Source organism: Podarcis muralis, chromosome 4 (genome assembly GCF_964188315.1).
Source record: "Podarcis muralis chromosome 4, rPodMur119.hap1.1, whole genome shotgun sequence".
In the NCBI taxonomy this organism is placed as follows: domain Eukaryota; kingdom Metazoa; phylum Chordata; class Lepidosauria; order Squamata; family Lacertidae; genus Podarcis; species Podarcis muralis.
Genome location: NC_135658.1, coordinates 59,848,126 through 59,861,457, shown reverse-complemented (window position 1 = coordinate 59,861,457; position 13,332 = coordinate 59,848,126). Strand labels below are relative to the sequence as shown.

Here is a 13,332-nt window from a genome sequence, read left to right as displayed (position 1 = left end):
TATACCTGATTCCCTTCCCATTCAATACCAAAGAGTGACCTCTGCAGTCCAGTTTTTATTCTTTTAACTCTTGGTAGTTTATTGAGATTCTGGATTTAGTTGTTAGTTTAGTTTGCTGTATCTCAAGCTTGTGAATCTTTCTGGCTTTGGTTGTTCTGCACAGGGGTTCTGACAGGGAGGTACAATGCAGAACCATGGACAGCTCCCAATGACCAACCTGCTCTAACAGAGGCTGCAGGGGGACTGAAACCTAATGTCTCCAGCCCACCCCTCCCAAACTCTGCCTTAGGGCTGGGTGATATATCGTCCAAAACCAGTTTGAAGTCCATATCATGATATTGGTATCATAGGTTTTGACCTGGCAATGTATTGTGAATATTGTGTGTGTGTGTGTGCTATGCAAAAATCACAATGTGGGAAAAACCGTGAAGCCAGCCAATGCTTCTCTCAATTCCTGCAGCTCCTGTTAACTCTGCTGGCTCAGGTCTCCCCTGCCTCAAACAGGGGGCAGTGAATCATAAGAGCAGATGTGGCAAAAATCAGGATGCAGGAAAAACCATGAAGCCAGTCAATGCCTCTACGTAGCTCCATTCTCATTTCAGTCACCGTGGGATATCAGCATATTGTGATGTTTAGCTGGTGATATATCACAATATTGAAAATCAGTTATTGCTCATCCCTACTCTGCCTGCTTGCTCAAAGAATGAAGAGTATTAAATGACCAGATGCCTGGCCTGGATATGGCTGGCATGCTTCCTGCGCAAGTTGGGCAAGCGTAGTAGTGTGCTTAATGTTGTTAATGTCTTCATTTACTCAAATCTGATAGGTTGTTAAATCTGGGGTTTAATAATAATAATAATAATAATAATAATAATAACAACAACAACAACAACAACAACAACAACAATACTAGAGGCCTGCAACCAAAGATTTGTCTGGTTGCTTCAAATCAGCATGTGAATGTCAGTCTTCCTTTCCCTCAGAGACTCTTCCTTCTAGCCTTCTCCTGCTCCCTTTATTTGCCTGGAACACTTCTTTCTTTATCAGATCCTTGTCCACAATTTACCTTTAACACTCTTTGTTCCAATACCCTCACCATCCTTAAAAAAAAAAAGCACCAGTGAAGGTTTGCTGTTGTTGTCAGCCCACTGTTGTTTGTTCTTATTGGGAACTGGTGTGCCATTGACTCTACTACAACTACATTCCATACAGCAACCACACATTCCATTAACATGCTCTCTGAAGAAAGTACAGCATTCTGCTAGGTACAGAAATGTTGAGTGCTTGGAAAATGTTCTCCACACACAAAAAAAGTGCTGTCATAAAGGAGTCTGATTACAGTTTGTTCTGCAGAGGATGGGGAACTGCCGGCCCATGATGCCCCTCCCATATGGCCTTCTGCTTCTACCATCATGCCCCTTCCTGCACAGCTTCCATTTTGTGCCAATGGAAGCTTTTTTAAATGCCTGGTTACTGTGCGATAGAGTGATGGGGGGGGGGATTGCAGCTGCAGAGCTGCAACATTTCTCTGATGAAAATAGGGGCATCCTAAGCAAAACCAGGACATTCCGGGATCAAATCAGAAACCAGGATGGCTTCTTTAAATCCAGAACTGTCCCTGGGAAATAGGGACACTTGGAGGGTCTGCCATACCCTATGACATTCGCCAATGAAAACAGGGATATCCTAAGGGAAAGCAGGACATTCTGGGATTAAATCAGAAATCAGGATGGCTTCTGTAAATCCAGGACTGTCCCTAGAAAATAGGAACACTTGGAGGGTCTGTAACCTTCCAACCTCCCCAATCACAGCCCCTGTGCAGCAGTTAACCTTCAAATGCAGGTTGCATCGGTGTCAGGCTAATTGCTTTGCAGATAGGAGAAGGAGGGAAGAAAGAGAGAATTTGGGGCAGTGGTGTGGGCCGAGAAGGTGAGAAACAAAAGGGGAAAGGGAGAGAGAGAAAAAGAAGGAAGAAGAGGGAATCAAATTGATGGATGTGTGTTTGTGGTTGCAGGCCTAAGTCTTTCTCACTCCTGTTACTTGAGAACCTTTTTGACTGGGGTTGCCGGGAATGGAACCTGGTGCTTTCTGCCATGCTCCATCACTGAGCTATTGCCTCCTCCCATGACAACTGTAGAAAAAATGGGTACCGAGGCCAGCACTTGAAATAATTGAAAATGCTTCAGGGCTCTGGCCATTGTGTGTGACTTGGCAGGCCAGTAAAAAGCATCGTTTTCTGCTGAGTTGAGAATTTGTCTGTTTGACTTCAGTTGAACTGTGTGAGCAGGGTCAAAGGCCCATTAAATAGATCCCATTTAATTTCCGCCCCTCAACCCCCGTGATCGCTCTGACAGATTATTATTTTTCAGCAACGTAGGAGATCAAACGAAGGCATTCAATAAAAAAAGGAGTGGGGCAACTCTCATTAGTATCAGCTTGGAAGTCAGTTAGGCCTTGCCTTAATTGGCAGAAGCTGCAGGACAACTTCCCTTTGAACACCTTTAGATTTCAACAGTGCATCGAATGCAAGCAACGACTATCTGGCCAGTGTTTGAGGCTCCTGCTGATATGCTAAATAAGTACAGCTGTATGGGGGAAGTGGTTCTATTTCAGAAGTGTATCATCTCTGCTTTGCATAATTTTGCACAGTGATTTTGTATAATTTTAAAAGCACAAAAACATTTTGGACAGCACCTGTGGGAGAATAAAAGCGGCCACACAGTCTGCTGCTGCCGCCATACACACTACTTATGAATTCCCTTTCTGAAGCAAGCCTTTTAATAAGGCTTCCCTGGTGGCTTTCAGAGGACCATTCCTAGGAAGCCAAGTTGTAAATATAACCCTGTCTGAACCTGCGACAGAGGTCTTCAAAGCAATTTGATCTCTCTGATGTTTTTGTAAATGTTGGAGATACTTTTTGCTTAATAACTTTCAGTGCACATGTAACTACTGCTAATATTTGCATATAATATCGGAACTTCCCTCCTTTCAGATTAAAAGCCACAAATTTATCTACCTTTGAAGCAAGCCATCTTGAAAACTCCACTGCACGTTACCAGGAAAGCATGGCGGCCACAAGGAACCTGTTCTGCAGTTGTCATGTTTATGTGGGCACAACTTACCCTGGTAGATGGGAGGGGTGCTTAACCCTTTCCCCACTGCCACCTTCTCCTTGTACATGCTTTCCTGCTGGACAGTTTTAAATAGGTCCCCCCTCCCAAGTAGGCACTGAAGTCTGAAATGAGTTCATAGAATCATAGAATTGTAGACATGGAAGGGACCACAAGGATTATCTAGTCCAAACCACTGCAATGCAGGAATCTTTTTCCCCAATGCGAGGCTCAAACCCATGACCCTGAGATTAAGAGTTATGCTTTGCCAACTGAACTATCCATCATGCTACCCTTAACTTTCCTCTAATCTGTCCCTGCATTTCCATTATTTCTGGAAACACAGAGTTGGAGCCACATACTTTATTGATGATATAGCATTTAGTTTCAGGCACATTATTCTTAAAATGTGGTTTGCATTCATTTTATAGAGGTGCTTTCTCGATTCTGTTGTAGTTTCAGGTCAAATGTTAGGTGTTAAGGGGACAGTAGTTCCCCCTCTTAATATAGCCAACTGGCTTCCCATTACTTTACTTTCCTACTCCCTTGACCTGGAGCATTTAACCTGTGATTAGATGCCTGCTGGCAAAATTGCTTCCTGATCACATAAAGGCACCAGCTATTTGTTTGCAGATGTGGACTATTGCCAGCATTTTTGTGCTGTGCTGCAGACTGAGGGGAAAGGGTGTTCCCAGTAATACTGACAACCAATATCTATGAAACTAATGAAAGAAAAGAAATACAGCTGTGAAAAACTGGAAAGTGTAGCAGAGGCCTTTCTTTCCACAGTTGCCAAATGCCATTCTCTCTCTCTCTCTCTTTGGCTTTTTAATGTTTTATGCACAGGTTGTATCACGTTCGAGCAACTGGAAAAGCTTTTCCCATGACATTCTATCAAGTGACTTCCTTTTAAAGCTGCTTGTGAAGAGTAGGAAGTGAACAAAGGAGGAGGGAATCAAGGAATTATATAGTCATAGTTTTCTGACACAGTCTTGGAAAGTATGGCCCTCATTTTCAGCAAAATAAGTTAATTCATTTTTGTAGGTATAACCTGTTGATTCTTACCTCCAGCAGTATTTAAAGCTGCGTATCTTATTATTTTAAACATTGCAGTTAATTCTGCATCATACTTGAGAACCTGCCACGAGAGGGCAGAAGCTGAATGGGCTTTGTAGTTCGGCTAATGCGTAATGCTACTTTATGTAAAGGCTGGCATCAAATGATTCAGTGGAGCACCCTAGAAAATCAAGCACAACTTCAACGGATTTTGGATGGGGACTGCTTTGTAAATCTGGGGACTGTCCCCGGGAAACAGGGACGTCTGGTAACCAAACTCTGGTGAGCATTCCACAACTAGGGAGCCACTGAAAAAAAAGGGCCTGTTCTCATGTTGCCACCCTCTGGACCTCTCGTGGAGGAGGCACACAAAGAAAGGCCTCAGATGATTATTGTGGGGTCCAGGTTGGTTCATATGGGGAGAGGCGGTCCTATGGGGTATCATGGTCCTAAACCATTTAGGGCTCTATAAGTCAAAATCAGCACTTTGAAGCTGGCCCTAATTGGATGCCACTGCAGTTGGAGCAGGATCTATGCAATATGCTCAAACCGTCCTGCCCTAGTGAGCAACCTGGCCGCCAAATTCTGCACCAGCTAACATTTACAAACCGTCTTCAGAGGCAGCCCTACATATAAGATGTTGCAGTAATCTAACCTAGAGGTTACCAGAGAATAGAAAACAGAAGTTAGGCTATCCCTGTCCAGATAGGGGCTTAGCTGGGTCACCAGCCAAAGCTGATGGAAGGCACTCTGTGCCACTGAAGCCACCTGAGCCTCAAGCGACAGCAAAGGATCCAGAAGTGTCCCCCAAGCTACATACCTGCTCCTTAAGAGGGAGCGTAACCCCACCAAGAGCAGGCCACCTCTGATCCATCTGGTTTGGGGAAGCACACACACTCAGTGCCATAGTTTTATCTGGATTTAGAGATAGCTTAAACTACTTGCTCTTGCTGCTATATGCTCTTTTAAAATCAGAGCTAGTATGGGAGAGTAGTGGAGTGAGGCCACCCAGGTTCACATCCCTGCTTGTCCAAGGTCAGATGCTGAATGGCCACCTCTCAGCCTAACCTACTGCAGTGTGCTGCTGAATCACTCGTTCTACTGAAATGACGCAGTGTGTGTGTGGCGAATATCTTATCTCTCTGGTTTTGCCCCTGAAATGCAGCAAAAAGCGATTTGATAAGGTTCCTTGTGATAAATCAGAGAAAGAAAGTTGAGAGCCTGTTCATACCCCAACAGTCTCTTTAGTAGGGATGGGGGATAAATTTGGTTCCGTTAGAATCTGAAGTTAAATTTACCTAGTTCACGCTTCCTGAAAGAATATGCAAACCAAAACACAGTCATCCATTGAAATGTACAACTCTGAGAACTTGGCAATGCAGTTCTCCAACCAAGGGGGTGCCAGCAAGTCAGATCCTTATGTTACCATTTCACTTATCAGAGCTCTTATATGTTCTTCATAATTATAGTATCTATTAAAAGGTAAACACTGAATGAAGATGCCAAAATCACTAGTGTCACTGCAAATCTATAAAATACTCCTGAATAGAATATTTTACACTGGAATGAGGTTTTAGATATGTAACACTGTAGTCCTATTTAGACTCAACTGAGAATGTTGCATTGAAGACTTACTTTGAAATAAGCATGTATATGGCAGGATTGCACTATTAGATGTGATATATCCAAGATGTATATTTTTAAATGTATTTAAATTTCATTGATTTTAGAGTCCTTACTTCCAAGCAATGTGCTTGGGTAGTGGGACGTTGATTTCATACCAGAGGAGTTTGCAACAATACAAAGTGATCAAGTGTTGTAAGTTTTGCACAAGGCAGGGTAAATAAAACAGAGAACGAAATTGAAATCAAAATTAAAAATCACAAGTTAAAATGGCTCCCGATTATGTTTTTCGAAACTTATTGTTACGTAAGCAGTAACATGTACTGTAATACCTGCTTTTCATACCAAAATAAAACATCTCGAAACTCAGTTTTTGAAGTCCCAATTACATGCATCTTATGATTCATTTTTAATTACTGCAAATTGCCCTTGACTCACCCCATCAAGGAGATTTTAGAATTTAAACCTACATTGTCATGGCAAAACGCCTTGTCCAAAGTAGAAATAAATTGGCAAACGTGTACTGTCCTGACACATGTCCTTATCAACCTGCAGGATCAGAGAGGGAGCAGAAATGCTTGCAGCCCTGTGCTTTATATTATAAGCCATTACCTTTGCGTGTTGCAGAAGAAATGCTGATTAAAATGTAGCGAAGAAGATGAGCCTTGTTAGCAGAGCAAATGCAGTGAATATGACAAATGGATGCCAAAAGAAGTGCATTGAAATGAGGCTGAGCCAGATTTATTGGGTGGCTGCCCCACGGCAATCAGCCGCTCAGTCTTAGTTTAACACTAGGGTAGTCATCATAACCTCTTTTTGATTTATGGCCATCTTGCACATCCTGATTGAGATGCTGGACTGTTGTTAGCCCACGGCTGCCCCTTTCTGCAGCCAGCATGACACTGCCCCAGGCCAGTGAAGCTTTGCTCATCGGCTTGTTGCTCTTATCCCACACTCCCTGGTCTGAGATCATTTGTTCATTATGTTGCTGAGTCCTCAGCTCTGGCCTTCCCTTTGTCAGGTGCAAGGAATGTGCACAAAACCTCAAGCTGCAAGTATACAAGGCTTCATTAAAATTCCTTTCGGCACACCGAAACACCATTAAAGCATATGCCCACTGCATAAAATTTCATTTGAAACACATGGTCTCTGCCTGAATAAGTGGAAAGTCTTTATTGGTACTTGTGAAGTCATTACCAGTGATGCTGTTGTTTAACAGGAAGGTGATAGATGCCTCCCTCCAGCACATGCTGAGTGCAGTCCTGAGAAAATATGCTGGCTGTTCTGCTCTATGCTGATTCCACTAGTTCTTCAGTAGCATCAGATTACCATGATCCCCGTTTGGATTGCAGTAATCAGTGCTCCTGTCCAGAGAGCTGGATTGCAAAACATGGCACCTGGATATGCCACAGATCTATAACCTTCATGTTTCATTTGGGTGGAAAAGAGATTTATTTCTATGCTACCTTTCTGAACTTCTGATCACAAGCAAACAAGACAAGTGGGACCTGCAACAAAACGTTGCAGTATGGAATACTCCCAGCCACCAAGCTATGCTGCCTTCCAGGATACTCTATTCCATGCATCCCCAAACTTGGCCCTCCAGCTGTTTTGGGACTACAATTCTCATCATCCCTGATCACTGGTCCTGTTAGCTAGGAATGATGGGAGTTGTAGTCCTAAAACAGCTGGAGGGTCAGGTTTGGGGATGCCTGCTCTATTCCATTCCCACTTAGCATACTGAATGCTCACTGGGCTGTTTCTCTCTCCCCCACACCATTTTTAGGAGGGTCCCCTCCCCCAAAAGCTTTTTTTGTACACTTGCAAACCTTACCCACCCCCTCAAGATGTCCTATACTGTACTTCCCTCTTGCAAGCTGATGGTGACATTTTGGCTACATGAGGACCAGCAATTGGAGAATTGAGTTCACCATTAGTATATAATACTCTCATTGGCAATTCCTCTCTTTCAGCCCTCTCCAATGATGTGTATCACTGGAGAGATATCTTTCCAGACCATACTGAGCTGGCAGAGTCTTGCGCTTCTGTTTACCTGTATAATCAGAAGTGATGCCTGAGGCATCGCATGAACTGAATGTATCTCAAGAGAAGTAATTGTAACAAGGAGAAATTCTGCATGAAACCCCTCTTTTCTACTTTTGAAAACTGCACTCGGTATACTGTTGATACAACATAATGTGGAGGGAAGGGGTGAATGTTGCACTATAAAATTTAAAAAATCTGATATATGGTGTAATTTAACGGTAGCATAAAACAGAACCTTTTATTTATTTGCAAAAGCCAAACCACTTAACCCCGATTCATAGAATCACATAGAACTGTAGAGTTAGAAGGGACCCTGAGGATCATCTAGTCCAACCTCCTGCAATGCAGGAATATGCAGCTGTCCCATACGAGGATCAAACCTGCAACCTTGGTTCGTATGGCTTACCGTTATTCAGTCTTCAGGTATGGGGAAATTAGCCTAAGCCTAAAGAAGAAAACCCTGAACAGCATGTCTGTGATCTTGCCATGCTGGTAGTTACCCAGAATTGTACAGTATGATCGCAACTTAGACGTGCGATTTCAACACACATTGAAAGTAGAAAATCTCTCTGCTTTGCTCTGGAAATGTAAGGATGCTCACGTGGGGACCTTCCAAGGCGGTGGCTTGAATATACCCATTTTTGCATATACCCATTGCCACCCCCGGAACGTAAGCCCCACCCAAGATGCAGCCGTACAGTAATGTCCAATGAAAGGCATGGAAGCCCCTAGTGGTCATATTGTTTCTATTTTTCCTAAATAAAAATGCATTTCATAACATAAATATCTAAAAGAAATAATCTACACAGCGGAAATGGTTTTAAAACAATAGTCTTAAAACAAACGTTTTTCCTGCCACCCTGAAATTAGTTTCACGGTTTCAATTTTCAGGCAACATGTCTTGTTCAAATTATACATGTTTTTGGAATGTTAAAATTAAGTACACACTATCAAGGTTCGGTTACCAAGCAACTCACACATTATTGTACCATCCAAATAATTACATTTGGGGCAAGTAAGAACCAGTACTGGCTTTACCCTCAGTATTCACCAGCATCTTAGTCATATAGGAGAAAATATTTTTTTTAAAAAAAGTTGAACCAGGGAGGGTTTACAGGATAATGAAAAGAAAAGATTCAAATTAAAATGATTTATACTTGGATATCTGTTTTCCATCACATGGTGTAGAGACGTACACGCACCAGTCTGCTTTGTTCTGTTGAGCATGGCACATGGATCAGTTTGGAAGCAAAATTAGACTTGACGCCATGATTGAGATCAGGCTAAAGTAATCAGGTCAATGTCTCCTATGTCAAGAGGGCCTCTTTCCTAGCATCTGTTGATGGGGGAAGAGAGATGAAGAAGGTTGAGGGGAAAGCTCAGTCATTAACCCTGCCAGAATCAAGGTCTGCTGATAGGGTTGCTCTCTATTTTAAGCACAAGGATCAGAAATATCCTGTCTCCTGTGCTCTCCCTGACCACTACATCTCCCCCTCGTAAAAATAAACTTGGTGGATCTGGGAACAAGATGGAGAGAGGAGCCCTTAAGAATGTGATTACAGAATTGTTATTTGAGTATAAATGGGAAGGAGACTGCAACACCTTTTTTTACGCTGAATTAAATAGTCACTGAACAGCTTGAAACATTTTCATTGTCTTGGACTAAAGAACTGGTATTCTTTGCTTCTTCCTCTGGTGGCAACATTAGTTCTTCGCTTTCCCTCACAATTATGAAATGTCTGTTTTAAATTTAAGTAAGGCTTGTTAAGAACTAATAAACAAGTTCTTTAGAGTCAGTATATTGCTGGTTGTCATCTGTTATGCGGTCTTTATTTCCTTAAAATATTTTATTCTACAGCGCCTTTATTTTTCCAAACCAAGGATGCAGTGAAACCAAGCATTTTTAAATGGGTAGTAATAAGTGGCTTCTGAGAAAAAGGAGTGTGGGAAGCTGTTTCCTCAGCATGGTTTAAAAGTACTTGATGAATGCTTGTTTTACATGTTACCATTTTATTTATTTACTTCGTTCTTAAAAATATACACTTAACTGGACTTGCCAACCTTAAGTTCTGCACCCCAAAATGATGCAAATATCTATTTCGCCTGTGAACTTGGGTTCCAAATATGTTAATGCAGAGGGGGGAAAGACGTTTTTGCAGATTTCAGATATAACACGTGTGAGAAGTGGTCTGTATTCATGTGCACAAATGGCTCAGCTTACTGTGTCCACTAGATGTCAGCAAAGAACACATATGTGCCTCTGGATTACAGCATCCATCTCTGCACCAGCAGGAATACAAAGCACGCAGTATTTCAGTCTCAATGCTGTAACGGTTGACATGAACAATGGCGTTGTGCTCAGGCTATATGGATAATATGTGGCATAGAAACAAATCTTCCTGGATTTTGAGAGCCCTACAGCTTCTTTCCCACACTTCTAAAGAAAGGTCCAAAGACTGAGCTTCTGATCTTGTAGGTTAGGAGATCAAGACACTTGAAATTTAAACAGGCATTGTTTAATATCAGCCCCCATTGTGAATGTAAAACTCATTTTGGATTAAATGCATCTTTTGAGTTTTCTTCTGAATTGTATCTCACATCAGCAGCATTTCTACATGGCAGAGATAGCATAAGAAAAGATAGGTCAAGAGAATTTGGTGCAAGGCCCGTTAAGTACACTGGATGCTTTGTTCCCTAAAATGGCATGAGTGGGTTGCTGGTTATTTGCTATGGAACTTTGGCTTTTGGTTCTGCTTGCCACAGACCTCAAAACGGAGAAGGAATATTTTGTATTCTAAGCTTCTGTGGAACTAATAAAAACCTATTTTTTAAACAAAAAATTGTTGCTACAACAGCAGTTCTGCTACACTTAACAATGTCTGTGTGTTCAGTATTACCATATTTTGATCCTTATAAACTCTGACCTTGACTTTCTGCTTCTTACTTTCCAGATAACTGGTGTTATCCTTCTCGCTGTTGGTGTCTGGGGGAAGCTGACTTTAGGCACATATATATCTCTCATTGCTGAAAACTCCACTAATGCCCCTTATGTCCTCATTGGGACGGGTACCACGATTATCGTCTTTGGCTTGTTTGGCTGCTTTGCCACATGTCGTGGCAGCCCATGGATGCTGAAGCTGGTGAGTATCCAGCCAAATAACTTGGTGCTGCTGGAGTGCTAGAAATTGGTAAAGTGGCCGTTTTCTCTTGTTACGTGTAAACAGATGCCAAGCAGGTTTCAGTCACACACGGGCACACACAGAGCAAGGGAGTGTAATTACTAAAAAGAGATCCATATGGGAAATCTGTCGCTCCTGGTATTAACATCCTGGGAGTGATTTATAGGAATAATCCCATAATTTAGAGTTGAGCCACACATTCAAAACAATAGCACCATGTGCCACAGTCCTTTGGAACGTCAGAATTAAAGTGTGAGGTTTCGTGTTTAAATTCTCTGCAATGCAAGAAATACATTTGCCTCTGGAAAGGCAGAGTATTAGAAAAAGGGCTCTAAACCTAGTCATGTTCCTGACTGGCTGGTTTCTTTGCAGGGAGATATTTTAATGTTATCGGCACTGAAATAAATAATCCTCATTTTCATTCTGCATATATATTTTTATTCCTTAGTATACTGACTCTTAAAATATAGTTTACAGCATAATTATAACTATGTGTACTCTGAAATAAGGGCTATTGAATTCAGTGGGGCTCACGTCCAGGTGAATGGGGTTAGGATTGCAGGTTTAGGAAGCTAAACTGCAGTTTTCCTTATCCTTAAACTGTGAATTACTAATATGCAGGGTGGATATACCTTCCTGTTATTCCTTAGTTTCTAGAAATAGGAACAGGATCTAGTTTCAGAGAACTGTAAGGGTTAAGGTGTGATTATGTCAGCCATGGGCATAGCCAGGGGTGGGGTGGGGCAGCTGTCACCCCCCCCCCCTAAATCAAGTAAATAGAAATACTCAACTAAATGACCAATTGCATCACAGATAACTTGGTTCTGCCGCCCAACATAATACCCGCCCCTCTAAAATAATGATGTCATCAATTGTGGATGAATACTATCCCAAAGTTTTTCCAAATTTGAATTTTAAATGAGCTGTGAGTGCAGTTGAAATAAGCAACTGTGTTGAACAAGCACATAGTTTTAAAAGACCGCCAGCCTTTTAAACAATGCCAAAAGTGCCTTGAGCCCCACAATATTTTCAGGCATATGTAAATGAAGTTAATGTGAACTAGAAGAAAGCAGAAGAGATTTTTTTAAAAAATTAGAATATTCTCTTTCGCCTAGATATTCAAGTATAGACTAGGGAAAATGTGGTGGGTGTGAGTTTTATTGCCATGTGTGCAAATGACAATAAAATATCTATGATGAGGGGAAAATTACAAGCACACTCAAATGTGTGTCCTTGGGTTAACTTGGGTCTATGCTAATTCATAAGCCTTTTGGCTGCAGTCCGGAGGTCCACATGGAAAGGATCAGTAGGCACATCCTGGTGGGTTTTTGCAGAGCTTTCCCTGGCAGCAGCTCCCAGCTAGCTTGCTTGAGCAAGCGGAGACTCAAACTACCCGTGAGCCTGCTGGCAGCTGCTGCCAGGGGAAGCTCTCAGCAGAAAGCCCTGAGCGTGCACACATCGCGTTTCTGTGGGGCCCAGGAGATTGCTGCCATCATGTCAAAGCAAGCCCCATTGATCCTAGTGGAATTTGTTTCTGTTCTTGAGCTCCTGGTTTAATTATGCTTTTTAAAGTCCTTCCTAAAGACCTACCTTGTGTTTTGAATGCCATTGAATTAGAGACGGCGGAGAAATTCAGTTTGTCTGCATTTTTATGCATGTGACTCCCCCTCCTACCTAATTCATACCTCCTGTGGGGACCAGAACGCAGCGACTCTTCAGAATGTGTGCCAAATTTTGCGTTTCTCAAACCAAAAAAGTGTGTCCAAAGATATGTATGTTAGAGGGGCAGTGGGAACAAAAATGCATACGTTAGTAAAATTTACATACAAAAGCATTATACTAGGAAAAGTTGCTTGCAAAAAATATGTGCATTAGGATAAATGTGTACTAAAATGCTGATGAATTTTCATGAGGACTTAAAAAAATTGCATCCCACCTAAGTAAGGATTTTGAGTGATACCTAAGCTGAATCATGCCCTTCTCAAGAGCTTTCTGAAATGAGGCACTTGTAGATCCTAACTGTGCTAGTGCAGTTGATGAGTAGCACAGAGTTCACATAGGACAGATATTTCAGCAAGATCCATCTCGGCATGAAATCATCCCAGTTCCTTTGATTTAGAACCCGCTACATCCCTCTACACTTTTCTGTTTTAAACTGTTGTCATCCTGCCTTATAATTTCAGAGAAAAACAGCTTTGTCCCTGCCCTCTCCCCAAAAGCTCACAATTTAACATCCAATTAAAAGTCCCAAATCAATAAAATCAGTAAAACAGCAGAACACATCGTGAAACAATAAAGACCGTGAAAATAACAAGGCA

General features: G+C 41.9%; 1 protein-coding gene across 1 annotated transcript in view; it reads left to right on the top strand.

The window, feature by feature from the left end:
• TSPAN7 (tetraspanin 7) overlaps positions 1 to 13,332 on the top strand; it is a 73,407-nt gene that overhangs the window by 43,826 nt on the left and 16,249 nt on the right. The window contains exon 2 of the mRNA XM_028727411.2: positions 10,787 to 10,975. Within this exon, the coding sequence (XP_028583244.1) occupies positions 10,787 to 10,975 (189 nt within the window). The remainder of the gene's footprint in view (positions 1 to 10,786; positions 10,976 to 13,332) is intronic.